At 44.6% G+C, this 24241-nt stretch overlaps 1 protein-coding gene across 8 annotated transcripts in view; it reads left to right on the forward strand.

Annotated features, from left to right (window-relative positions):
- The window catches only part of DMTN (dematin actin binding protein), a 49680-nt gene extending 27174 nt beyond the window's left edge, over positions 1-22506 (forward strand). For 3 of the 8 annotated variants that reach the window (XM_056813673.1, XM_056813671.1, XM_056813672.1), the window contains 14 exons: positions 1713-1768; positions 2101-2175; positions 2409-2564; positions 9366-9410; positions 9830-9932; positions 10376-10432; positions 10635-10787; positions 11997-12124; positions 13443-13548; positions 20213-20277; positions 20431-20479; positions 20695-20951; positions 21235-21315; positions 21417-22506. In XM_056813673.1, the coding sequence (XP_056669651.1) occupies positions 1751-1768; positions 2101-2175; positions 2409-2564; positions 9366-9410; positions 9830-9932; positions 10376-10432; positions 10635-10787; positions 11997-12124; positions 13443-13548; positions 20213-20277; positions 20431-20479; positions 20695-20792 (1053 nt within the window). In that variant the 5' untranslated portion in view covers positions 1713-1750 and the 3' untranslated portion in view covers positions 20793-20951; positions 21235-21315; positions 21417-22506. Of the gene's footprint in view, positions 1-1352; positions 1593-1712; positions 1769-2100; positions 2176-2408; positions 2565-9365; positions 9411-9829; positions 9933-10375; positions 10433-10634; positions 10788-11996; positions 12125-13442; positions 13549-20212; positions 20278-20430; positions 20480-20694; positions 20952-21231; positions 21316-21416 lie in introns of those variants that run through there. The other 5 variants (XM_056813677.1, XM_056813678.1, XM_056813675.1 and 2 more) reach the window with 4 other exon arrangements.
- The last annotated feature ends 1735 nt before the right edge of the window (positions 22507-24241 follow it).

Here is a 24241-nt window from a genome sequence, read left to right on the forward strand (position 1 = left end):
AGGCTGACATGAACCTTTTTACTCTCTTCCTCCTCAGTCTTGGTTAAACCACAATGAGTGGCCCAGGAGAGAATTATTCCCTATTCTCTTCTCCCCACATTGGAGTACTTCAGAGAGTAACAGAATCGCAGGGTAAAAAAGGGAGCACAGAGGCCACTTAGACTTAATCCTTCCTGAATACAGTTCTTCTTTATAGATTACCCTCCCTTTGCTTGAAGGCCTCCAGTCAGGGGGTACTCACTATCTACCAAAGACAGCCCATTCCATTTGGCGATAGTTCTAAGTGCTAGAAAGTTGTTGTTGTTGTTTTTGTTTTTTTCTGTACAGTAGCCTCTTGATAACTCCCTGCTCCTACTTCAGCCTTCCGGGGCCACAAAGAACAAGTCCAGTGTCTTTTGTAAATCCCTTCGGATACTTAAAAAAAAATTGTCACCTGCCACCACCTCCCCCAAGTAGCGTCTTTTCTAGGCTAAAAATCTCCTTCCACTAACCCTGAAGACCCTTCACCATCTTGGTTGCCTTCCTCTGCAAGCTCTCTAGCTTCCCAATGGCTTTCCAAAACTGTGGCATCCAGACCTGAGTCCAACAGTCCATGTGTGGGCTGACCAGGACAGACGGTCCAGTGGGACCCGTGCCTCCCTGGACTGGAAGTGAAGTCCCTCCCGATGGGATCTGATATCAGATTAATGCTCCTCCCACTACCTCCATCCTTTCCCATCCCTCCTCTAGGGTACACTTCTTCTTGGGCTGAGCCAATGGAAAGATGGAATCAATGAAGCCCTTGGTTCTCTTCTGCCCTGGACTTCAGACCTTCCTTCCCTTCTACTGGAGCCCCATTGAGCCTCTAGTCTTCTCGAAACCAGGCCTTTTTCAGAGGACAAGCTAGCTATCTGGCCACCCCCTCCCTCCCGTCCTGAGCTTGTGGAGTTGATTTTTGAACTTCCTTCCCTGTTTAGGTGGCCTCCATGGGCACTGCTGATACCCAATGGGTTATTCCCTGGCGTGCCACCCAGTAATGATCAGGGAAGTAGGAAGCAAAGGAGTATGAGGGTTCCTGGCAGAGAGAGGTCTTGAGAGCATTGAGGTTAACAAGAGGAGAGAGGGTGCTGTAAAGATGTGGCAGGAGTCGTGGGACCCCAAGTGGGTGACGGGCTCAGCAGCCATTGGGAGAGTGGGGGCAGGTACCTCAGGGGGACTAAGATGTCGAGGCCAGGAAGCAGGACCTATACTCCAGCAGTCATTTCCTCTCCAGCCAGAGAACAATGGCTCAAAACAAGGGGGATACCCCACCCCCTACCACCATCCGTTCCCACCCCTCCCCTAGTGCACGCTTTTTCTTAGTTTGAGCCAATGGAAAGATTGAATCAATGAAGCCCCTGTCTCTCTTCTGCCCTGGACTCCAGACCTTCCTTCCCTTCTACTGGAGCCAGTCCTAGACTCACCTGGACCCTGGGGGACCCTGGCTAGGGAGATCTGGTGCCGTGACAGCCTGGCTCCGCCTTCCCTTTCCTGTCCCCATGTTTTTCCAGATCATCCCACAGTGGAGGTCTTGCAGATGCCCCCAGAGGGCTGTGGAGCCCCTGGCTTCGCTGGTATGTGCTTTCTGCCCCCTGCCTGACCGAGCTCCATCGGACTCTGGACTCTGCGGCTGCTGGGGCAGAGCCCATTGACCACCACTTTATTCTCTTTCCTCCTCTTCCTCACTCCCCCAGGGCTCTGTGACTGATCCTGTCCCCGAGATCCCAGCTGCATGGAACGGCTGCAGAAGGTAGGTGGCAGGGTGGGGACTCCATCCTGCTGTCCCCGCTCCTAGGGAAGGGAGAAGAGGGAGGGAGGGAGGGAGTATATTAGGGGAAGGAGGGGAACAGGCTCAGGACCAGGTTTCACCACTTTGACAATCGTGCCATCTGGTGGTCGTCCATGTTATGGTGTCCCAATTCTAACTTGTCTACCTTTAGGATCAATTTTAGCGGGGAGACGGGGTGGGGGCTGTCTTGAGGAGAAGGTGACCCTCTCCCATCCCCAACCCCCACACCCACACCTCCCCTCATCCCGACCCTTTCCCCAGACCTCTGTTCACCCGTGTCTCCCACTTCCCAGCAACCGCTCACCTCCCCTGGGAGCGTGAGCTCCTCCGGAGACTCCAGTGTGCCTGGCTCTCCCTCCAGCATTGTGGTGAGTACCCAGCCCCCAGCCCTGCTCCTCAGCCCCTGCTAGGTGTGTGTCTGGGGGGAGGTTGGTCGAGGGGCTAAGAAGTAGGTTAGGTGCCCAGGGAGTTTCCAGCCTCTCCGGGGCCAGGAAGCTCAGAGACAGTTGGTGTGGGCTGCCAGGGCTGCCATGTCTGCCTCGGGGTGAGGAGACTCAGGTATCCCGGCTAACCAGGCCAGGCCTGTCTTGTCTCATTCCAGGCCAAGATGGACAATCAGGTACTGGGCTACAAGGATCTGGCGGCCATCCCCAAGGACAAGGCCATCCTGGACATTGAACGGCCAGATTTGATGATCTATGAGCCACACTTTACCTACTCCCTCCTGGACCATGTGGAGTTGCCCCGAAGCAGAGAGGTAAGTGTCTGTGTGTCTGTGCCTGTGTCTATATGTCTGTGTCCATGTGTCTATCTCTGTCTGTGTCTGTGTGTCTCTGTGCCTATGTATCTGTGTCTGTGTGTGTGTCTATATCTTTGTCTGTGTGTCTGTATCTGTATCTCTGTCTGTATCCATGTGTCTGTGTCTGTATCTGTATCTCTGTCTGGTCTGTGTGTCTGTGCCTGTGTCTATATGTCTGTGTCCATGTGTCTGTGTCTACATCTATATCTCTATGTCTGTGCCTGTGTCTATATGTCTGTGTCTGTGTGTCTGTGTCTGTATCTCTATGTCTGTGTCTGTGTGTCTGTGTCTGTATCTCTATGTCTGTGTCTGTGTCTGTATCTCTATGTCTGTGTCTGTGTCTGTGTCTGTATCTGTGTCTGTGTCTATGTGTCTGTGTCCGTGTGTGTGTCTGTATCTCTATGTCTGTGTCTGTGTGTCTGTGTCTGTGTCTGTGTCTGTGTGTCTGTGTCCGTGTGTGTGTCTGTATCTCTATGTCTCTGTCTCTGTCTCTGTCTGCATCTCTGTGTCTGTGTCTATGTGTCTGTGTCCATGAGTGTGTCTGTATCTCTATGTCTGTGTCTGTGTCTGTGTCTGTATCTGTGTCTGTGTCTGTGTGTCTGTGTCTGTGTCTGTGTGTCTGTGTCTGTGTCTGTGTGTCTGTGTCTGTGTCTGTATTTGTGTCTGTGTCTGTGTGTCTGTGTCTGTGTCTGTGTGTCTGTGTCTGTATCTCTATGTCTGTGTCTGTGTGTCTGTGTCTGTATCTCTATGTCTGTGTCTGTGTCTGTATCTGTGTCTGTGTCTGTGTGTCTGTGTCTGTGTGTCTGTGTCTGTATCTCTATGTCTGTGTCTGTGTGTCTGTGTCTGTATCTCTATGTCTGTGTCTGTGTCTGTGTCTGTATCTCTATGTCTGTGTCTGTGTCTGTGTCTGTATCTGTGTGTGTGTCTGTGTGTCTGTGTCTGTGTCTGTGTGTCTGTGTCTGTATCTCTATGTCTGTGTCTGTGTGTCTGTGTCTGTGTCTGTGTGTCTGTGTCTGTATCTCTATGTCTGTGTCTGTGTGTCTGTGTCTGTATCTCTATGTCTGTGTCTGTGTCTGTATCTCTATGTCTGTGTCTGTGTCTGTGTCTGTATCTGTGTCTGTGTCTATGTGTCTGTGTCCGTGTGTGTGTCTGTATCTCTATGTCTGTGTCTGTGTGTCTGTGTCTGTGTCTGTATTTGTGTCTGTGTGTCTGTGTCCGTGTGTGTCTCTATCTCTATGTCTCTGTCTCTGTCTGCATCTCTGTGTCTGTGTCTATGTGTCTGTGTCCATGAGTGTGTCTGTATCTCTATGTCTGTGTCTGTGTGTCTGTGTCTGTGTCTGTATTTGTGTCTGTGTGTCTGTGTCTGTGTGTGTCTCTATCTCTATGTCTCTGTCTCTGTCTGCATCTCTGTGTCTGTGTCTATGTGTCTGTGTCTGTGTGTCTGTGTCTGTATCTCTATGTCTGTGTCTGTGTGTCTGTGTCTGTATCTCTATGTCTGTGTCTGTGTCTGTATCTCTATGTCTGTGTCTGTGTCTGTGTCTGTGTCTGTGTCTGTGTCTGTATCTGTGTCTGTGTCTATGTGTCTGTGTCCGTGTGTGTGTCTGTATCTCTATGTCTGTGTCTGTGTCTGTATTTGTGTCTGTGTGTCTGTGTCCATGTGTGTCTCTATCTCTATGTCTCTGTCTCTGTCTGCATCTCTGTGTCTGTGTCTATGTGTCTGTGTCCATGAGTGTGTCTGTATCTCTATGTCTGTGTCTGTGTCTGTGTCTGTGTCTGTATTTGTGTCTGTGTGTCTGTGTCTGTGTCTGTATTTGTGTCTGTGTGTCTGTGTCCATGTGTGTCTCTATCCCTATGTCTCTGTCTCTGTCTGCATCTCTGTGTCTGTGTCTATGAGTCTGTGTCTGTGTCTGTATCTCTATGTCTGTGTCTGTGTCTGTATCTCTATGTCTGTGTCTGTGTCTGTGTCTAGAATTACTCTTTTGGGAGAATGAACAAAAAGGGAATAGCTAGTCTTTATAGAGCGCTTTCAGGTTTGTAAAGCACTTTGCATGTTATCTCATTTGATCCTATGACAGCCCAAGGTAGATGGTCTTTTTATCCCCATTTCACAGATGAGGAAACCAAGGCTAAGAGGTTAAACAACTTGCTAAGAGTCTCACAGTCAGGAAGTGTTGGAGGCCACATTTGAACTCTGCTCTGCCTGACTGAGCCTAGCATTTTATCTTCTGCGACATCTAGCTTAGCTGCCTCTAAAAGGGAAGGGGGGGTGTAGAAGTAAACTCCAATTGTACTTTTTGTCTAGGTGGGGGAAAGATTCAAGACGATGAGAAATGAGAAGTGTGTCCACGGAACTTCCATGGGGAAGCTCTGCCGCTTCCTGGCTCACTACCAGGCCTGTCTCGGGCTTTCTGGGCCTGACTCTCCTCACCTGGGAAATGAAAGGGTTGAACTAGATCTCCCCGCAGTTACCACTAGGTCTGGATCCATGATCCTATAATCCTGTGTAATAACTATTTACTGAGTATGTAATAATAGTAGTTTAACATTACTCCTAGGGGCAGGCAGCTAGGAGCAGTGGATAGAGCCCCCACCCTGGTGTCAGGAAGAACTGAGTTCAAATCTGACCTCAGACACATACTGGCTCGGTAACCCTTCTTAATTCTGTTTGCCTCGGTTTCCTCATCTGTGAAATGAGCTGGAGAAGAAAATGGCCAACCACTCCAGTATCTTTGCTAAAAAAACCCAAGTGGGGACACAAAGTGAAATGACAGAACAACAAATATGGGTTTAAATCATACATTTTAACTTTCGATCATACTTCACTTACTTGTTTGTTTAGACCACAGACATAAAGAGAATGCTAGGGCTAGAAGGGGTCTCAGGTCACTTAGTTCAACCCCCTTCATTTTATATAAAGAACAAATAAAGAAAAAATAAAGAACAGAGAAGGAAGTGGCTTGTCCACAGCCATAAAACCAGTTATTAGAAGAACCAGATCCAGAACTTAAGCACTGTGGATAGAGCACTCAATTTGTGGTCAGGAAGACTTGAATTCAAAACTGGCCTCAGACACTTATTAGAGGTATGACCTTGGGCAAGTCCCTTCATCCTGTCTGCCTCAGTCTCCTCATCTGCAAAATGGGAATAATAATGGCATCTACTTCTCAAGGTTGTGATAAAGAGCAAAGGAGAGAATCATTATACAGTGCTTGGCACCTAGGAAATGCAACGTAAAGGTTAGCTCTTATTCGTTATTAGCTATGAGATCCAAAAATGCACAAGTCTCTCAGAATGGTAATGTGTACTTATAATTCATTTCCATGAGATCATAGTTGTCAAGCACTCAGCACAGGGTCTGGCACTTGTTGCTGAACAAATGTTTCCTTCCTGCCTTTCCCTTGATCATCACATTGACCCCCTGGGGTAGGCTAAGCACTTATGATGACCATTCAGGAAATTGAGAAATTGAGGCGCAGGGAGGTTCCCCAGTCAAACCACTAGTTAAGTGGGGAAAATTAGGACTGAGGACTCGGTTTTCTGGGCCAGGCGCCTGAGAAGGCAGGAAGCCCTGCCTTCAGGAAATATGTAGTCTTGCTGGGGAGGCAAGATTCAAATGCCTGAGAAAAATAACTAACCAAGAATTATGGAGAAGAGTGGGCTGGAGGGTGCTCAGGGAGGTTTAGCGCCTCTGGGGTGAGGGCTTGCTCAGGGAGTCAATGGAGGGAGGGCAGCGTCCACCTCTAGCATGCAGACACTTTCCCCAGCAGAATGGACAGAGGAGAACAATTTGATGGAAGGAGGATCTGTGAAGGGCTCAGAGCTTGGTTAGACATTGAAGATGTCACAGTCATGCACTGCATCCTGGGTCATCACCTTGCCTTTTGTCTCACTGGACTCTAATAACTCTGGATGAGAGCCTAGATGTAACTCTGCCTCGCTTAAATCCACTCCACAAAATAAGAAAAATATCACCCTTTGATATTGTTGGACCTTTTTGAAACAAAGAACAAACAGACACAGTGGATAGGGTACCAGGTCTTGAGTTGGGAGGTCCTGGGTTCAAATCTGGCCTCAGATACTTCCTAGCTGTGTGACTCTGGGCAAGTCACTTAACCCCCATTGCATAGCCCTTACTGCTCTTCTGCCTTAGAACCAATGCTTAGTATCGATTCTAAGACAGAAGGTAAGGAGAAAGAATAGAAAAGGGTATTCTGGCTAGGGCAGGGTGACTAGAGCTTTGTCCTAGGGCTCCAAATTTAGAAGGAACTGACAGCACTTGCAGAGTCCCTCGGAGGCATAGAAACAACAGCATTTGCCACTTAGCAAGAAAATGGAGTTAAAATAGGAAGCTACCAGATGGCAGCTAGGGTGAGTTTCTTCCCACCCCGTCTCTGCCTTGCTTTTTTGCATTGTGACAGGGAGTTGGGGTCTCTGTCTCTCTATCCCAACGTAGCATCTATCTCTTCCTCAACTAAGATTCTGCTTCATGTTGCTTGTCCCTGCTAGTTACAGCCGTGTCCTGATGCCCGTCTGCCTTAATCAATCAATAAACATTTATTAAGCACCAACTAGGAGCCTAGAGTTGTGCTAAGCACCTTACAAGGACTCCTTGTCAGGAACAGACTATAAATATTCAGGTGAGACTCCTTGTCTTTGCTCAAAATCATCGCAGCATCGATAGAGGCAAATGCACGTTCTTCCATCCCATGCCGCAAGTTATTAACTCACCTCTGGAAAGATGCCATAGCGTTCTCCGAAGCCAAAAGGGAGAACAAGTCTATTCCCTCACTCATAGTCCCAGTGTCCCAGATTCTTCCTGGGACCCTGGGCTGCAGCTGGGCTGCTAAGTCTTTTCAGGCAGAATTCAGGATAAGGAAAACTAGGGGGGAAGAGAAGGATTCAACATGATTGCAGATTTCTCCTCCCCCCCCCCCAAGTCCTTCCTAGGGAAACACTCTAGAAATAGCTCTAGTCATAATAACTGCCCAGGGGAAGATAGGTTATAAAGGGCTGGTATGGCTTAGGAAGACTTCCTGGAGACGGGAGCTCTGGAAGGATGTAGGCAGAGAGAAAAGGGATCTGGTTGGAAAGAAAGGAGTGGATGGATGGAGGAGTACAATTTGTTTAGGGGAAAAAGTGAATCCTAGCCAGTTGAATGGAGGCTGCCTGTAGGTGAGGGTAGGGGAAAACAAAATTGATAAACTGAGGCCAGACTGGGAAGAGCTTTGAATACTAGTCAAAGGGATTTGGAATTTTCCCTTTGTTGGTCTTAGCTCCCTTATTAAACTGTAATGCTCAAAGGCAAGGACTGTGTCTACTCCTTCAGGATGCTGTCTGTACCACAGATGCCTTTAAAGGCTTGTTGAATAAACAATGGAGAACAGGGTAGCTCAAAACAATAATACTAATGCAATTATAGTTAGGCAGCCAGGTGGTGCTGTGGATAGTGCCAGGGTTAGAATCTGGAAGACTTTTTTTCATGAGTTCAAATCCAGCCTCAGGCACTAACCAAATAAAGAATACACAAACATTTTTCTACAGTAAAATAGGGGTTTGGGAAACAGCAGAAAAATGTAAGTATGAATGAGAAAAAAATGTTTACAAGGCCCTAGAAATGGGGACACTTTTGCAAAGTGCTTTGCCTCAGTTTCCTGAGCTGCCAAATGAGCTAGAGAAAGAAATGTTAACCCAATTGCCTAAGCCCTTACCATTCTTGTGCCTTGAAACCCATGTTTAGAAGCAATTCTAAGACGGAAGGGGAAGGAAGGAAGAAAAAGAAAGAATGAAAGAGAGAGGAAAAAAAGAAAGTAAAACAATTTCTGCTCCCAAAGGGCTCACCCTCTAATTGAGGGAAAATGCACATATAAAAGGATACAGCTAAAGAGCAGGTAAGGGAAGTCTAGATGCCTATTAGCCAGGGAAATTCTATTGTTCCAGTATAGGTTAGACCAGGTGTTCTCTGAAGTCCCTTTTGACTCCTTGTATCTCTGAGTTAAGAAATGAATGTCTACATGATGGATAGAAGGGCACGAAGATGGACATAGGAATGTGTAACTGGAAGATGCAGCGAGGTGGCACAATGATTAGAATGCTGTGCTTGGAGTCAAGAAGACTTGATTTCAAATTCTGCCTCAGTCGCTCAGTAGCTGTGTTAACCTGGGCAAATCACTTAGCCTTTGTCTGCCTTAGTTTTTTCATCTGTAAAATGGGGATAACAGTAGAATCTACCTCCCATGGTTGTTGTTAGGATCAAATAAAATGTTTATAAAGCAATTTGTATGCCTTAAAATGCTATAGAAATTCTGGGTATTGTTATTAGTTAAAATAGTCATAGAAGAGATATATGAAAGGTAGGCCATGGGAATCTGAGGGAGTAAAACAGGTATAAAAGTTGGTCTAAGGCTGAGTTCTTAAACTTCTTAGCAGTCTGAGAAGACTATGCACCCTTTCGCAGAATAATTTTTTCGAATAATTGAAAGAAATGACAAATTTCAGTTAGAGATTAATGAAAACAAAGGTATAATTTTTTCCCCCATCCAAGTTCATGGACTCGCTGAAATTGATTCACAGGCCTGAGGTTCAGAACCCTTGGACTGAGGAGAACAAGGAATAGAAACAATACTTGAAGGAATGGAGATGAGAATTTGGGCAATCCAGAAAGAATGAGGGCTAGTATCAGCTCTTGAATCAAGAAAGAATAAATGTTTATTGTCTATTATGTGCCAGCCATCTCTAACCTATCTCCTTGCATCTTCACAGCGTTCCCTGTCACCCAAATCTGTATCTCCCCCACCATCCCCAGAGGTGAGTCTGTTGTCCCTCCTAATTAGACCAGATGCTCAGCCTTTTCTATATCCTCCCTGCACTCCATCACGCTGAGGATGTTAGTTTCATCTTGGCACCTCACCCCCATTCTCTATAGTCCATTGATGGGACAATCACAGGACCAAGAATCTTCCTCGTGTGGGAACACTAGTTAGATCTCATGGTATCATTGGCCAGTTCTCTGTCTATATAAGCCAAGGAACACATTCATGACTTGGTCTCGTAACTACCCTGGTCTGAATCTTCTGAGTCTCTTGGTTATCATGACTTTATCTTGACCTTCCAGAGTAGACAGAGTAGGGCTATTTGGGTGGGGGACTTGGGAGCTGTGGAAGGCAAGAGATTTGAGAGATAAAGTAGAAAGAGCCACAAATGGGTTCCATTCTTCTCTTGCCCAGGTGGTATGGCCAGAAAGCAGGTCTCCAGGAACTGTGTCTCAGACTACAGCACCCAGGACTAGTGGGACTCCCCGGAGCAGCCTTCCTCACTTCCATCGACCTGGTAGGTTTCATTACCATCACTGTCGCTGCTTCTCCCCTAGACCTGACTTTTCCTTACACTAGACACCCTAAGCACAACCCCCTCTCTTTAAAAAACAAGATGATGGATCTGGATGGGATAGCCTATGTAGAGCAGGTTGGGAAAATTCCCATAATGCTAAGCTCACTAGGGGGGTAGTTCCTGAGAGTGATAGCCAATGTTTTACCCTCCCACCCAGAAAATACTCTGCAAGTGCAGGTTAACACCATCGCCATCGTCTTCCCTAACAAATGACCAGTTCTCTCTTTGAAGTTGTCCATTTGTGCCCAAGATGCAAGGAATTCCCTGCCCAAATGCTTATTTCCCCCCTTCTACTTGGCTTTTCTTTTTTTCTCATCTAGTTGCCTCAGCCCTTCCACCTCCACATGCCCTGATTTTCATCCTATTTTACTTCTTTTTCACAGAGACCACTCGGGCAGAGTTGAACATTTACAAAAAACCACCCATCTACAAGCAGAGAGGTATGACTTCCTCCATATCCTCTTCCCCCTTTTCGATTAGGCTTGAAGGGGACACGTGCATTAAGGAGTAATGGGATGGAGGAAGGACTAGGAAGCAGGATGTTGTGAAGGGAGCTTGGGCAGAGGGCAGGGTGGGTAGTAGACAAAAAGGGGAAAGAATTTGACTATGTGCTAATTGTCTACATTGTTCTTGGCCTTATAGAGTCTGTGGGAATGAGTCCACAGAGCAAACACCCCATTGAGGACCTCATCATCGAGTCATCCAAGTTTCCAGCAGCCCAGCCCCCGGACCCCAACCAGCCGGCTAAGATAGAAACTGACTATTGGCCATGTCCGCCATCTCTGGCTGTTGTGGGTATGAGGGGTAGGGTCTGGGAAACTTCAGAGATCTCACTCACAAATCCCTTATTTCTACCTAAAAAAAAAAAAGAAAAAAAACTGTTACCTTTCATCTTAGAATCAATAATGTTAATTGGTTCTAAGGCAAAAGAGTGGTAAGGGCAATGCAATGAGGGGATTAAGTGACTTGCCCAGGATCACCCATCTAGGAAGTGTCTAAGGTCAGATTTGAACCCAGGACCTCCCATCTCTGGGCCTGGTTCTTAATCCACTGAGTCACCTAGCTGCCCCTATTTCCACTTTTAAAATGTAATTTTTATTTATGCCTTTTGTTTTTATATAACTTCTAAGCATACTTTTCTTCCCCAACTCCCCCATAATGGAACCTTCATTTGTAAAACATTACTGATACATGAACCACATCTGTCGGTGTATATCATATCTCAATGCTGATAGTGCCCCCAACTCCCCAACTCTATGAGGAGGAAGGAAATGTGTTTCATAATCTCTTCTCCAGATTTTTGGCCCCTATAGTCCTCTTCCCCCAAACCCAATGCTTCCCACCTTTTCTTCTTTTTTTTTAAACCCTTACCTTCTTTCTTAGAATCAATGCTAAGTATTGGTTCTAAGGAAGAAGAGCAGTAAGGGCTAGGCAGAAGGGGTTAAATGACTTGCCCAGGGTGACACAGCTAGGAAGTATCTGAGGTCACATTTGAACCCAGGACCTCCTGACTCCAGGTCTAGTGCTGTATCCACTGTGCTACCTAGCAGCCCCTTTCCTACCTCTTCTTAAGACCTGTTCTGATTGCCACCGCCTCCTAAGCTCTCACAGTCTGTGCCATTCATTTGACTTTTAACATACCCTGTTATGTGTCCTTAATTTAGGTGTCTTGTTGCCAAAAATAAACTAGGAGCTCTCTGAGGGCAGTGACTGGGTCTTGTATCTTCTTACTATCTCCCATAGTGCTCAGAACATATTGTCAGTACTCCAGAAAACTTGGTTGAGTGACTAATTGATGCCCCTGATGGCCACATTTTCTGTTTTTTAAATGATTGATTGAATGGTTGATTCCATTTGAAAGTTTACTCTATGCCCTTTGTTTCTATACTGGAATAATTTCTCCACATATACAATCCATAAGAATATACATAATATACTCTTTCTCACCTGAACAAAGGAAGAACAGTGAAAGCAAACCAGCCAACATTCTGCTCTATTTTCCAGAAACAGAATGGAGGAAGCGGAAGGCGTCTCGGAGAGGAGCAGAAGAGGAGGAGGAGGAGGAGGAAGATGATGACTCAGGGGAGGACATCAAGGCTCTCAGGGAGCGGCAGAGAGAGGAACTCAGTAAGGTAGCATCCCACTTGTTCCTGGGCCTCAGGTCCATCTTTTCCCTTAAACCCAGTGGCAGCTCCCATCTGGTCCATCCCGAAAAAGTGGCCCCATTTAAATGTGTGAGGAAGATACTTTCCTGTCCGATGTTACATAATTTTCCTTGGGGCAAGGAATGCCCTAAAAATACTGCCTGGACTCAGTATATTTTTTTTTTTCTGAAAAGGAGCTTGGAGGAAAATAAAAAGATATTTGGACAGAATCGTAGACAGAATGGGACTATAAGGGCCACAGCATTCTGACCATTTGAGGGGATAAAGGATTGTGCAGAGAGAAAACACAATCACAGTCCAGATTGGGGCTAGAAGGGTTGGAAGGCACAGAAACATAATCTGAGGTTACTCCAAGGGCACAATCCAGTTATTTGATGAGCATATATTAAGCACCTGCTATGTAGAAGACAGCAGAGCAACTACTTAGGATATAGAAACAAAAAACCAGAAATCACTTGTGCCCTCAGGAAGCTTGCAGTATGTGCTAAGAGAGATAGGAGAGATAGCATATGTATGCAAGTAAACAAATGCAGTGTAATTTTTTTCTTTTAATATAATTTTATTTTTTAAACATTTTTTCATGATTACATGATTCATTTTCTCTTCCTCCCTTCTTCCCTACCCCCCTCTTGAGCTGACAAGCAATTCCACTGGGTTATACATGTGTTATCATTCAGAACCTATTTCCATATTATTCATTTTTGTAATAATCTTTTAAAACCAAAACCCCAAATCCTATACCCATATAAACAAATGATAAATCGTGTGTTTTCTTCTAGATTTCTACTCCAATATTTTTTTTTCTTTAGAGGTAGATAGCAAATGCATTATTTAAAGAGGGGAAAGTATTCATAATTGTGGAATGCAGGACAGGTATCAGCCTAATATGAGAATGGGCACAAAACTGGGTTTTGAAGGAACATAGAGATTTTACAGGGCTGAACTGAAGAGGATGGAGTACATAGAGGACAATTGAGACAATGGCATAAGGGTGGGAGATGGGCACAAAGAACTCTGCTTCTGTTCACTGGCTCATGGTTGAGGATAAGAACAGAAAAGGTAGCAAGGGTATTAGGTCCTTCTGTTTGCCAGAGCAGAGTCTACACCCTATCCTCACAGAGGTCCAAGCTATGATGCAGGAGATCATGGAACAAAACAAGAAAGTAAACAGAATTTCTGGTCTATGCCCAGCATGGCACTTACTGGATCTCTATATCTATTCCTTCTGGAAATGAGACAAAGGAATCTTAAGCATCAGGACCCACCTACAGTTTTTCTCTTCCAGGTCACCTCCAACTTGGGGAAGATGATTCTGAAGGAGGAGATGGAAAAGTCCTTACCCATTCGTAGGAAAACCCGCTCCCTGCCTGACCGAACACCCTTTCATACCTGTAAGTTTTTTGAGGGAACCCTAGATTCCAAGTCACCCCCTCTGCAGTGGGGACCAGAATCAATACAATAGATCAATACTTACTATGGAACTTGTACTAGGAGTTTGTTCTTTTGCACTTCAGCAATAGGACTCAGTGCTATTAAGTATTTAAAATGATGTACCTAGCATGGTTAGGTACTGTTGAACATACTAGAGAAGAAGAAAAGTTGCTCTTCCTGGTCTTCAGAAAGTCTTAGGGACAGCTAGATTGTCCAGTGGATAAAGCACCAGGTCTGGGGCTGGGAGGACCGGGGTTCAAATATGATCTCAAATACTTCCTAGCTGTGTGATCCTAGGAACCAATTAATAAATAATAAAAATAGCTAGAATTTATATAGTCTTTAAGGTTTGCAAAATGCTTAACCTAAAAAGGAGGCAGGTGCTATTACTGTTTTCAGTTTACAGATTAAAAAAAAAAAACTGAGGCAAAGAGAGGTTAAGTGATTTGCCTAGAGTGAAACCGTTAGGTTTATCTGAGGCAGAATTTGAATTCAGGTCTTCTTGACTTGGAGTTCAGTCCTCAACATTTATTTATTACTTTATTTTGAACTTTTAGATATCTTTTGTATTTGTATTTGGATCACCCTTATTTTTAAATATCATCTTGCTCTCCCTCCCCCCCACCCCCACCATTCCTGCCTCCCTCCTGGAAATCATCCCTGGTAATAAAGAATATACATTTTGTTTTGTTTTTAATTCGGTAAAACTAACAGATCAACTGAGCCTGGAGGCATATGTAGTGTTCCAATCTCACATTCTCAGCCCTTTTCCTTTGCTAAGAAGAAAGTCACATTTTTTCCAACTCTGTGTGTGTGTGTGTGTGTGTGTGTGTGTGTGTGTGTGTGTTTGTGGCCAAACTCAATAAATCTTGATTGTTTACTGTACACATGAATTGTGTTGGGTGCTGGGAAAAATACAAAGAGAGAAGACATAGCCCCTAACAAAATCCTCCATCTGACTCTAACCATTCCATCTCTTTCTGCTTAACCTCTCCCAAACCTTTGTCCAAATGGGACCTCTAATCCTTCCATCCTTCAGGACCTCCTCAGATCATTACACATTTTCTGACTTTACTTTCCTTCCTTTAAAGTCTTCACCAGTTCAATTCTACTGTTTTCCACCCTTCAAACTGTGCTTTCTTGTCCATTCCCCATTCATGCCTTGCCAACCCCAGATAAGTCCTACCATCTCCCTCCTCCAATCCTATTCACATGCTGCTGAGTGCAGCTGGAGGATGACACAAAACTGAGTTCACAGAGTCCACAAGTAATTTATTTTATCTAACCTCAACTGGGCCTCACTGCAGTAAGGCAATCTTTTTATTCCTCATTATCCTAAACCATTTTCCTCCCTATATCTCCCACTCTTCTCTCTCTAGTTCCCATCTCAGCTGGAGAAAATGGGAAGTATTTGCTGTGAGCTCCTTCTCACCTCTTCAGTTCAAAATCTCTTAATATCTCTCCTCTTTTATTCCAATCTCTGATGATAAGGTGACTGTCCCTATCCATCAAGGTCAGCCCTTCCATGTGTCCTTCATTCTTTCCCCTTCTGTATGATTGTCCTCTCAAGAGTACTCCCTTTTTCTCTCTACTCTTCAGTCTTTCCTTATTTACCATTTCCTTCTTTGCTGCCTACAAACATGTACAAGATTCCCCAATCCTTAAACAATCTTCAATAGATTCTTCAGTAGATAAATTTCCACTTTCCAGTAGACTATATCAGTAGACTCAGTGTCCTCAGATCTAATGACTTCCCTCCCTTTGTTAGCCAAACTCCTAGAAAAAGATATCAATCCTCATTGCCTCCACTTTTCTCACTTGCTAAACAATCCTTTGCAAGCTAGCTTCCTATTTCATTACTTAACTGAAATTGCTCTCGCCAAAGTCATCATTATTTTATTTGTCAGATCTGATGTTTTTTGTTGTTTTTTTTCAGTCTCCATCCTTCTTGACATTTAGACAGCATTTAATACTATTGACCACTCCTCCTGAGTTCTTCTTTGAAATTTTGTGGCTACTCTCTCAGTTCTCTTCCATATTCAAAGATTCTTTATCATCCTTTTTTTTCTTTTTAAAGAAGTTTGCTCATTTTCAGTAACATGTAGAAACAATTCTTGACAACTGTTTCCCAACACCTTAAGATTCAGGTTTTCTCCCTCCTTCCCTTCCTCAGGTGGCAGTCTGATGTTGGTTATACCAGTTCATTCATGCAATACATGCTTCCATATTGTTCATATCATGATTGATGACATATATCACACATATAATAAAAATCTCATGAAGGAAATAAAGTGGAAGATGGCATGTCTTGATCTGCACCCAGACTCCAAACAACTCCTTCCTTGGCCGTGGAATAGTATTTTCATCCTAAGTCCCCTGTGGCTATCTTGGAAACCTGCCTTGCTGATAATAGTTTAGTCCTTCAAAGTTAATCGTTGTATAATATTTCTGTTACTATGTACATTATTCTCCTGGTGTTGTTCACTTTACCTTGCATCAGATCATATAAGTCTTTCTAGGTTTTTCTGAACTCATCCTGTTCATCATTTTGTTATGACACAATACTATTCTATTAGGACTATATATCCCAACTAGTTTCCAATTCTTTGCCAGTACAAGAAGAGCTGCTAAAATTACTTTGGTACTGATAGGTCCTTTTCCCTGATCTCTCATCTCTGGGATATAAACCCAATAGTGGTATTACTGGGTCAAAGTACATGCATAGTTCTGTTGCCCTTTGAGCCTGACTCCAGATTGCCCTCCAGAATGGGTGCATCAATTCCACCAACAGTGCACTAGTGTCCCAATTTTCCCACATCTTCTCCTACATTTATTATTTTCCTTTTTCAACATGTTAGCTAATATAATCAGTGTGAGGTGCAATATTAGAGTTTCTGCATCCATTTTATACTACACCCCCCAACTATGGATGCACCTCTAGGCTCTGGCCCTCTTCTCTTCCATCCGTAAGTCAATTAGCATTTATTAAGCATGAACTATATGCCAAGTACTGAGGATATAAATAAAAGAATAAAGAAAGGCAGTTCCTGCCCTCATGGAACTTTTTTTTTTTTTACTTTCTGCCTAGTAATAACTCTAAAAAAGAAGGGCATAGGTTAGACAAACAGGGCAAAGTGCCTTGCCCAGGATCATCCAGCTGGAAGTATCGAAGGCCAAATTTGAACCCAAGTCTTTCCCACCCCAGACCTGGTTGTCTCTATACACTGAGCCACCTAGCTATCCCCTTGTAGCTTATATTCTAATGGGAGAAAACAACATATAAAGGAGGCTAAAAAGCAAAGAGGATGAGAGAAGGGTATTCTGTCTCTGGAGCCTGGTAGAAGAAGTACTGGAGAGAAATGAGACATGAATGGCCTAGATGCTCTCCTTAAATGAAGGTTATAGGAAAAGCCATCCAATCAGAGGGAGAGACTTCCAGGCTATAAAGTACTTACAATGGATAGATTCCAGGGCTAAAGGGAAGCTTCAAGATGAAGAACTGAGGAATAGTAGAGAAAATCTGATATGTAGATAACTTGGTTGTTGTTTTTTTAACCAATTACATGTAATAACAAATTTCTACACAATTTACCCAAATTATAAGATCAAACTTGTCTCCCTTCCTCCCTTGCCTGGAGATATGTATTTTAATTATGTAGATAACCTGTATATTTCAGTCTATCTCTTAATATCCAGTATGGAATCACCACTACCTATTAGACATTTCAAACTGGATGCTCCATCAACATCTCAAACTTGACATACCTTATCATTAAGTCCCTTCAGCCCTTTCCTCTTCCAAACTTTCCTATTTCTTTAAAGAGCATTACTATATTCCCAACCTCAACATTATTCTCATTTTCTCATTCTTACTTATCTCATATTCATAATTAGTTATCAAATCGTGCCCTTTCTACCTCTACAGTATGTCTCTCACCCATTCTTTTCTCACCACTCATAAGCTTACAGTACCCTAGTTCAGACTTTTACCTCTCACCTGAACTGTTGCAATGATTTCCTAATTGGTCTCCTTAAATCTTTCTCCACTCCAATCTTATCTTCTACACTGCTGGCATGATTTTTCCATAAGCTCAGATCTGATCCTGTCACTGTCCTACTCAAAATAAACCCCATGGCTTCCCTTAAAAAAGCAAACAAACAAACAAAAAAAAACCCTTACCTAAATCTTATCAGTTGGTTAATTCAATGATTCCTTTCCTCAAGGAGTTTATTGTCTTTTAAAAAAAAATGTTTTTTTCAAATGAAAATCCACTTTACTCTTTCCCCTTCTCCCCTTTCATTGAAAAAGCAAGAAAAACAAAACTCGTATAAACAGATATAGTTGAGCAAAACAAATTTCTGTAAGTTATGTCCAAAGAAAGGCATTTTTCCATCCACACTCTGAGTCCATCATCAATCAGGAGATGGGAAGCATGTTTCTTCAAAAGTCCTCTAGAATTATAACTGGTCATTGCATTGATCAGGGTTCCTAAGTCTTGCATGGTTGGTTGTCTTTACAATATTGTGATTACTGTATAAATTGTTCTCCTTGTCCTGTTCCCTTTACTTTGCATCAGTTTATACAATTTTCCTGGGTTTCTCTGAAACCAATCCCTTTATTGTTTCTTTCAGAACTGTAGTATTTCAACCCATTTGTATACCATGACTTGTTTGGCCATCATCCAAATGATATCTGGGCACCCCTTCAATTTCTAATTCTTTGCCACTACAAAAGAGCTTCTTTAAAATATTTTATGAATATAGAACCTTTCCCCCTACCTCTGATCTCTTTGAGGCATAGTAATAGGTATAGACCTAGTAGTGGTATCATTGGATTCAAGACTATTGCACAGTTTAATAGCTTTTAGAACATATTTCCAAATTGCTCTGTAGAATAACTGAACCAGTTCATATCTCTACCAACTGTTCATTAATGCACCTATTTTTCCATAGCACTTCCTGCATTTGTCATTTTCCATTTTTGTCAGTTTAGTTAATCTAATGGGTGTGAAATGGAACTTTAGAATTATTTTAATTTGCATTTCTCTAATTACTTCCACTTTCCCTTGAGATTCTTGACCTTTTGTTTGTCCATATGGATTTTGTTATTTTTTTTTTAGGTCTATAATACTTTGGTGGTTAGGCTGGTGAGGAATGAAATAAGTAAATTAATTGAGTTAGCATTTTCATTTAGAATATTTCTTCATAGTGCTATTAATAGGTTGAATTTCTTCCTCTGCAAACTGCTCATTCATATCTTTTGATTATTTGTCATTTGAAGAATGGTTTTTCTCTTAAACTTGAATGAGTTTCCTAAATATCTTAGAAATGAGACCTGTGGCAGAGATATTTGCTGCAAAGCCTTCCCATCCATCTGTTTACCTACTTCTCTTCTGCTTTTAGTTGCATTGATTTTGTTTGTGCAAAAACTTTAAATTTATGTAATCAAAATGGTCCATTTTACTCCCTTTGATCCTCTCTATTTCATTTGTTATGGTCTTCTTCCTTTTCCATAGACCTGACAAATATTTTCTTCCTTGCACCTTAAATTTATTTATGACATCACACTTTGTTTCTATCTAAATCATGCGCCCATTTGGAACTTATCTTGATATACATTGTGAGATATTAGCCTGAATCTAGTTTCTGACAGAATGATTTCCATTTTCCCCAAGTTTTTATTAAAAAGTGAGTTCTTGCCCTAGCAATGGGGACCTCTGGATTTGGGCCACTGTGCTCACTTGCCTCTGTATATTTTATGCCTAATATGTTCCATTGACCGGCCTCCCTATTTCTTAACCAGTACCAAAGTGTTTTGATTTTCTGGCTATTGTTTAAGATCTAATAATGCTAGGCCTCTTCCTACCCACATTATTTTCCTTGAGATTCTTGACCTTTTGTTCCTCCAGATGAATTAGGCTATAATTTTTTCTAGATACTATTTATTATATTAAGGAAAAATCCACTTATTCCTATGCTTCCTAATGTTTTAAAGAACAAGATGAAAACATAACCATAATATTCAGTGTTACATGGCAAATAAATTAGATGGGACAAAACAAAGGAAGAGGTACCAAGCAGAAGCTTTAAAATATATATAAGAATTCAGTGGGCAAAGATGAGAGGGAAGACATTCCAGGAAGAGAAGGCAGCCTTAGCAAAGGCAAGAGAATTCAGTGTGCTTGAGGAAGGAAGAGGGGGCTGGTGCTCACAGCTGAATTGCAGCTAGGGAATAGGGAATAGTGAGGAGCAAAACAAGATAAGGCTGGATGGATACCATAGCACCATGTAAGGCTCCCAGGCTAGGCAATGAACTTTGAATTAAATAAGTATTGAACAAGAATCCAACTTTATAGCACAAAGCAGAGCAATAGCATTTATTAAGCTCTTTCTGTGGAGGTTTGATCCATATAAGTCAGGCTATAGGGAGAAGATGGCATTTGAGCTAGGTCTAGAAAGGCAAGTGGGATTTGGAGAAGTAAAGGGAAACAGGACAGGTATCCCAGACGTTCCTCAGCGGGATGACGTAGGGGGACATGGTAAATAAGAGATATAAGCCAAAAGAGGCTTCCTCCAATTCCAAGCCCCTAAACAGCACTTTTATGGCCTCTTGTTCTCTTCCAGCCTTGCATGCAGGAACATCCAAGTCTTCCTCACTCCCAGCCTATGGCCGGACCACCCTCAGCCGGGTAAGCCCCAAGATGGGGAAGTTAAGAGACAGGAGAAAGAGGAAGGGATTCCTCTCAACTCGGGCGTTTGGGGGCAGGGGAAATCTCCCTTATTCTGAGTAAGGATGAGGAACAATCCCAGATTCTCCTCTGACCCCACTGTGTCCTTTCCAGCTACAGTCCACAGAATTCAGTCCATCAGGGAGTGAAGCAGGAAGTCCAGGTGAGCAAAGGAGGACGGACCCTGGCCATTGGGGAGGGAGGCATAGGCAGACCCCTTCAGATGCCTATGCAATCACTAACTTCCCTTTCTGAAGAACAGTTGTGGTAAAATGGGGATGGGGTATGGAAAGTGGGGGAGCCTGGGTCAAGGGAAAGGGCTAGAGGGCCTTTCTGGTGCTAGGGTTCTGTCTGAACAATGGCTCTTTTCTCCCACAGGCCTTCAGGTGAGTGGTCTCCGAAGGGGAACCTTCCCTGCCAGGAATCTGGAATTCCCAGGATGTGTCAGCTGGGAGGTGGGGGGAATGAGGGGCTGAAGAGCTGACTGATAAAGAGGAGAAAAGCCCCGGGTAGGGCTGGGGAAGGCTCCTCTCCCCACTCTGGCTCATGGCGGCTTTGGTCCCCTGCAGAATGGAGAGGGCCAGAGGGGGAGGATGGACCGGGGAAACTCTCTGCCTTGTGTGCTGCAGCAGAAGGTGAGGGGCAGAGCCAGGGACCCTCTGGGCCCGGAGGGTCGGGGGATTGTCAGTGGGGAAAAAGGCAACAGGAAATGGGGGAGGGGCTGGGTACCAGCTGGGCTAGACCTGGAGCTGGCTAAGGGAAAGACAACAGGGGAGATGGGAGGACAGGAAGGGGAAATGGCATGAGCCCCCATGATACCCTGAGAGTGATAAGAGGTTCTGGGCTTTGGGGACATTGAGTTTGCAAGAGAGCCTTAAGAACCCACGAGCCTGTCTCCCTCTCCCCCACCCCCAGCAGATTTATCCTTATGAGATGCTGGTGGTGACCAACAAGGGACGTTCCAAGCTGCCTCCAGGTGTGGACAGGATGAGGCTTGAGGTATGTAGGGCAGGCACTGGGCACCGGGTGGGGGGAGGTTGTCTCTGATAAATCTGCCTGTGCACCGTCCTCAAGAGGTCCTGCGTGGTCTCTCCTCACAGAGACACCTATCCGCAGAAGACTTCTCGAGGGTGTTTGCCATGTCTCCTGAGGAATTTGGCAAGCTGGCTCTGTGGAAACGCAATGAACTCAAGAAGAAGGCGTCCCTCTTCTGACCGCCCTTGCCCTCTCTTTGACCCAGCCCCAAACACCTGCTTCAGGGCTTTGGACGTAGGAGTTGTGGGATCCCAAAGTCCCTTCCTTCCCTGCTGAGTGGGAGCAGCCGCCTCGGAGGGAAGTGGGGGGGGGGTGAAGAAGGGCAGAGGGGACCAGGAGGGGGAGGCCCAGACTCCACAGGTGTGGGCCCAGGGACCAGAGACTTCCTCCACCTCCTTTGCGCACCCCACCCTTCCCATCACACCAGGCGGACCCACGCTCTCTGGTACAAAGGGCCCGCTCCCACGTCCACACCGGGGGTCCACGGTGTAACATCTGCCCAAATCAGGTACTGAGAGAAGTGAGGGTGAGGGATGGGAGGACAGAGAAAGCAGAAGGCAAATTGGGACACTCCGGGCTTCTTCCTCTGGTGGCGGAGCCCCAAGCTGAGGAGCTGTCTTCCAGCGCAGTGTGTTCCTTTCCCCGCTGCCCCAAGCTCTGGAGCTTCTTGTCCTAGACCTCTGGCTTCCCCTGATGCCCTGGGCTAGCCGGGAATAGATACTCTGAACACAACCTCTCACTCCATCAGCAGCCTCAAGTCAAAGCCTGATAGAATTCTGGTCTCCAGCACCCACCAGGCCCCTGGGGACAAGCCCCAGGGAGGTTCCCACAGGGCCCCCCCAGGCCTCTTACGCCCCCCACTCATCCATCCCACAGGGAGCTCTTAAAAGAATGTAATTTATTGGGGCACCCCCTAGCTGCTCTCCCCACCTAACCCTCCCCATCCTCATGACCCCCGACACGACACTCCTTGCTTCTCATCTCTACAAATATATATATATATATGTATATATCTTTTTTTTTTCTGCTCAGGCCTGGGCTCTCTTCCTCCCCAGATTGTGGCATCCTTGACCACTCTCTGTATGTGGTCACGTTGGGGATGGCGGAGGGAGAGGAGAGAGGGAACTCTGATTGGAATTAAATGACTGGATCCGGCCCCCAGGTCTACTGTCCTTTATGGGGCATCAATGTCTGAGGGAAGGAGAAAGGCTGGGAGGATGTGCACCATGACAGGGGGGCATTCCATCAATGCCGGGACCTTTTTTATGACCTAACCCTCACCTTTCATCTTAGAATGAGTACTGTGTATTGGTTCCAAGGCAGAAAGAATGGTAAGGGCTGGACGATGGGGGTCAAGTGACTTGCCCAGGGTCATGCATCAAGGAAGTTTCAAGACCTCTTTTTGTTTTTCAACCCTTTTTGGTCATGTCCAAATCTTCACGACCCCTTTTGGAGTTTTCTTGGCAAAGATACTAGAGTAGTTTGCCATTGTTCTCTCCAGCTTATTTTACAGATGAGGAAACAGAGGCAGACAGGGTTAAGTGACTTGGCCAGGGTCACCGAGCTAGGAAGTGTCCGAGGCCAGATTCGAAGTCAGGAAGATGTCTGCTTAACTCATGATGGAGCATCAAAGTCCTGGCATGCATTCTCATCAATGCCAGGACCCAGGAAATGTCATCAGCTGTAACATCAGGGTCCACACAATCCCTGTGTGCAAGAATAAGCCCCAGATTGGGAGTCTGGGGACGTGGGTTCTATTTAGTCCCAGCTTTGCCCTGAATTCACTACATGACAGATCGTCTCCCGGAGGCCTGATGAGAGGATTAAACTAGATGAATGAGAGCTCCTGTTTAAATAGCACTTTATAACTGACAAAGCACTTCCCTCACTACACTGAGGTAAGGAATGCAAAGATCGCCCCAGTTTATAGGTGAAGAAACCCAGAGATGCCTTTCTATATCCCCAGGAGTGCTAAGTGGCCTATAGAGGTGCTTAATAAATGTTTATTGATTGACTGAAGTGACTTGCTCAAGGTTAATAATAACTATTACAAAAGCATAGGTTTTCAAAGCACTTTACAAATATTTCCTTTGATCCTCACAACAGCACTAAGATACAGGTTCTATTGTACAGTTCAATATTTTACAGTTGAGGATATTGGGGTAGCCAGAGATTAAGTGACTTGTCCAGGGTCATCTAGCTACTTAGTGTCTGAGATGGGATTTGAACTCAGATCTTGCTGACTTGGGGTCTGGCTTTTTACCAGATATGCCACCAAGCTGTTTAAGGTCAAATAGCTGGCAACCATCAGAGCTAAACAAACCCAGCCAGGTTTGCCTCCAGATTCTTTCAGCTCTATTATGTCATACTAGCTGTGTGACCTTGGGCAATGACTTAACTTTCATGAACCCCAGTTCCTTAAAGATCAGGGCAATAACATCCATAATGTCTACTCAAGGGTTTGCCTCAAGGCTTACGTGAGATAATGTTATATAAATTGTTTTGCAAACCTTAAAGCTCTAGTTTAGAGCTATTATTTTCAAAAGAAATGTAGAGGTCAGAGCAGCTGGGTGTTTCAATGAATTGAGCACCAGGCCCAAAGAGAGGAGGTCATGGGTTCAAATCTAACCTCAGACACTTCCTAGCTGTGTGACCCTGGGCAAGTCACTTAACCCTAACTCTTAATGCTCTTCTGTCTTGGAACCAATACGAGAGAGAGAGAGAGAGAGAGAGAGAGAGAGAGAGAGAGAGAAAGAGAGAGAGAGAGAGAGAGAGAGAGAGAGAGAGAGAGAGAGAGAGAGAAAGAGAGAGAGAGAGAAAGAGAGAGAGAGAGAGAGAGAGAGAGAGAGAGAGAGAGAGAAAGAGAGAGAGAGAGAAAGAGAGAGAGAGA

This window comes from Monodelphis domestica, chromosome 1, assembly GCF_027887165.1.
Source record: "Monodelphis domestica isolate mMonDom1 chromosome 1, mMonDom1.pri, whole genome shotgun sequence".
Classification (NCBI taxonomy): Eukaryota; Metazoa; Chordata; class Mammalia; order Didelphimorphia; family Didelphidae; genus Monodelphis; species Monodelphis domestica.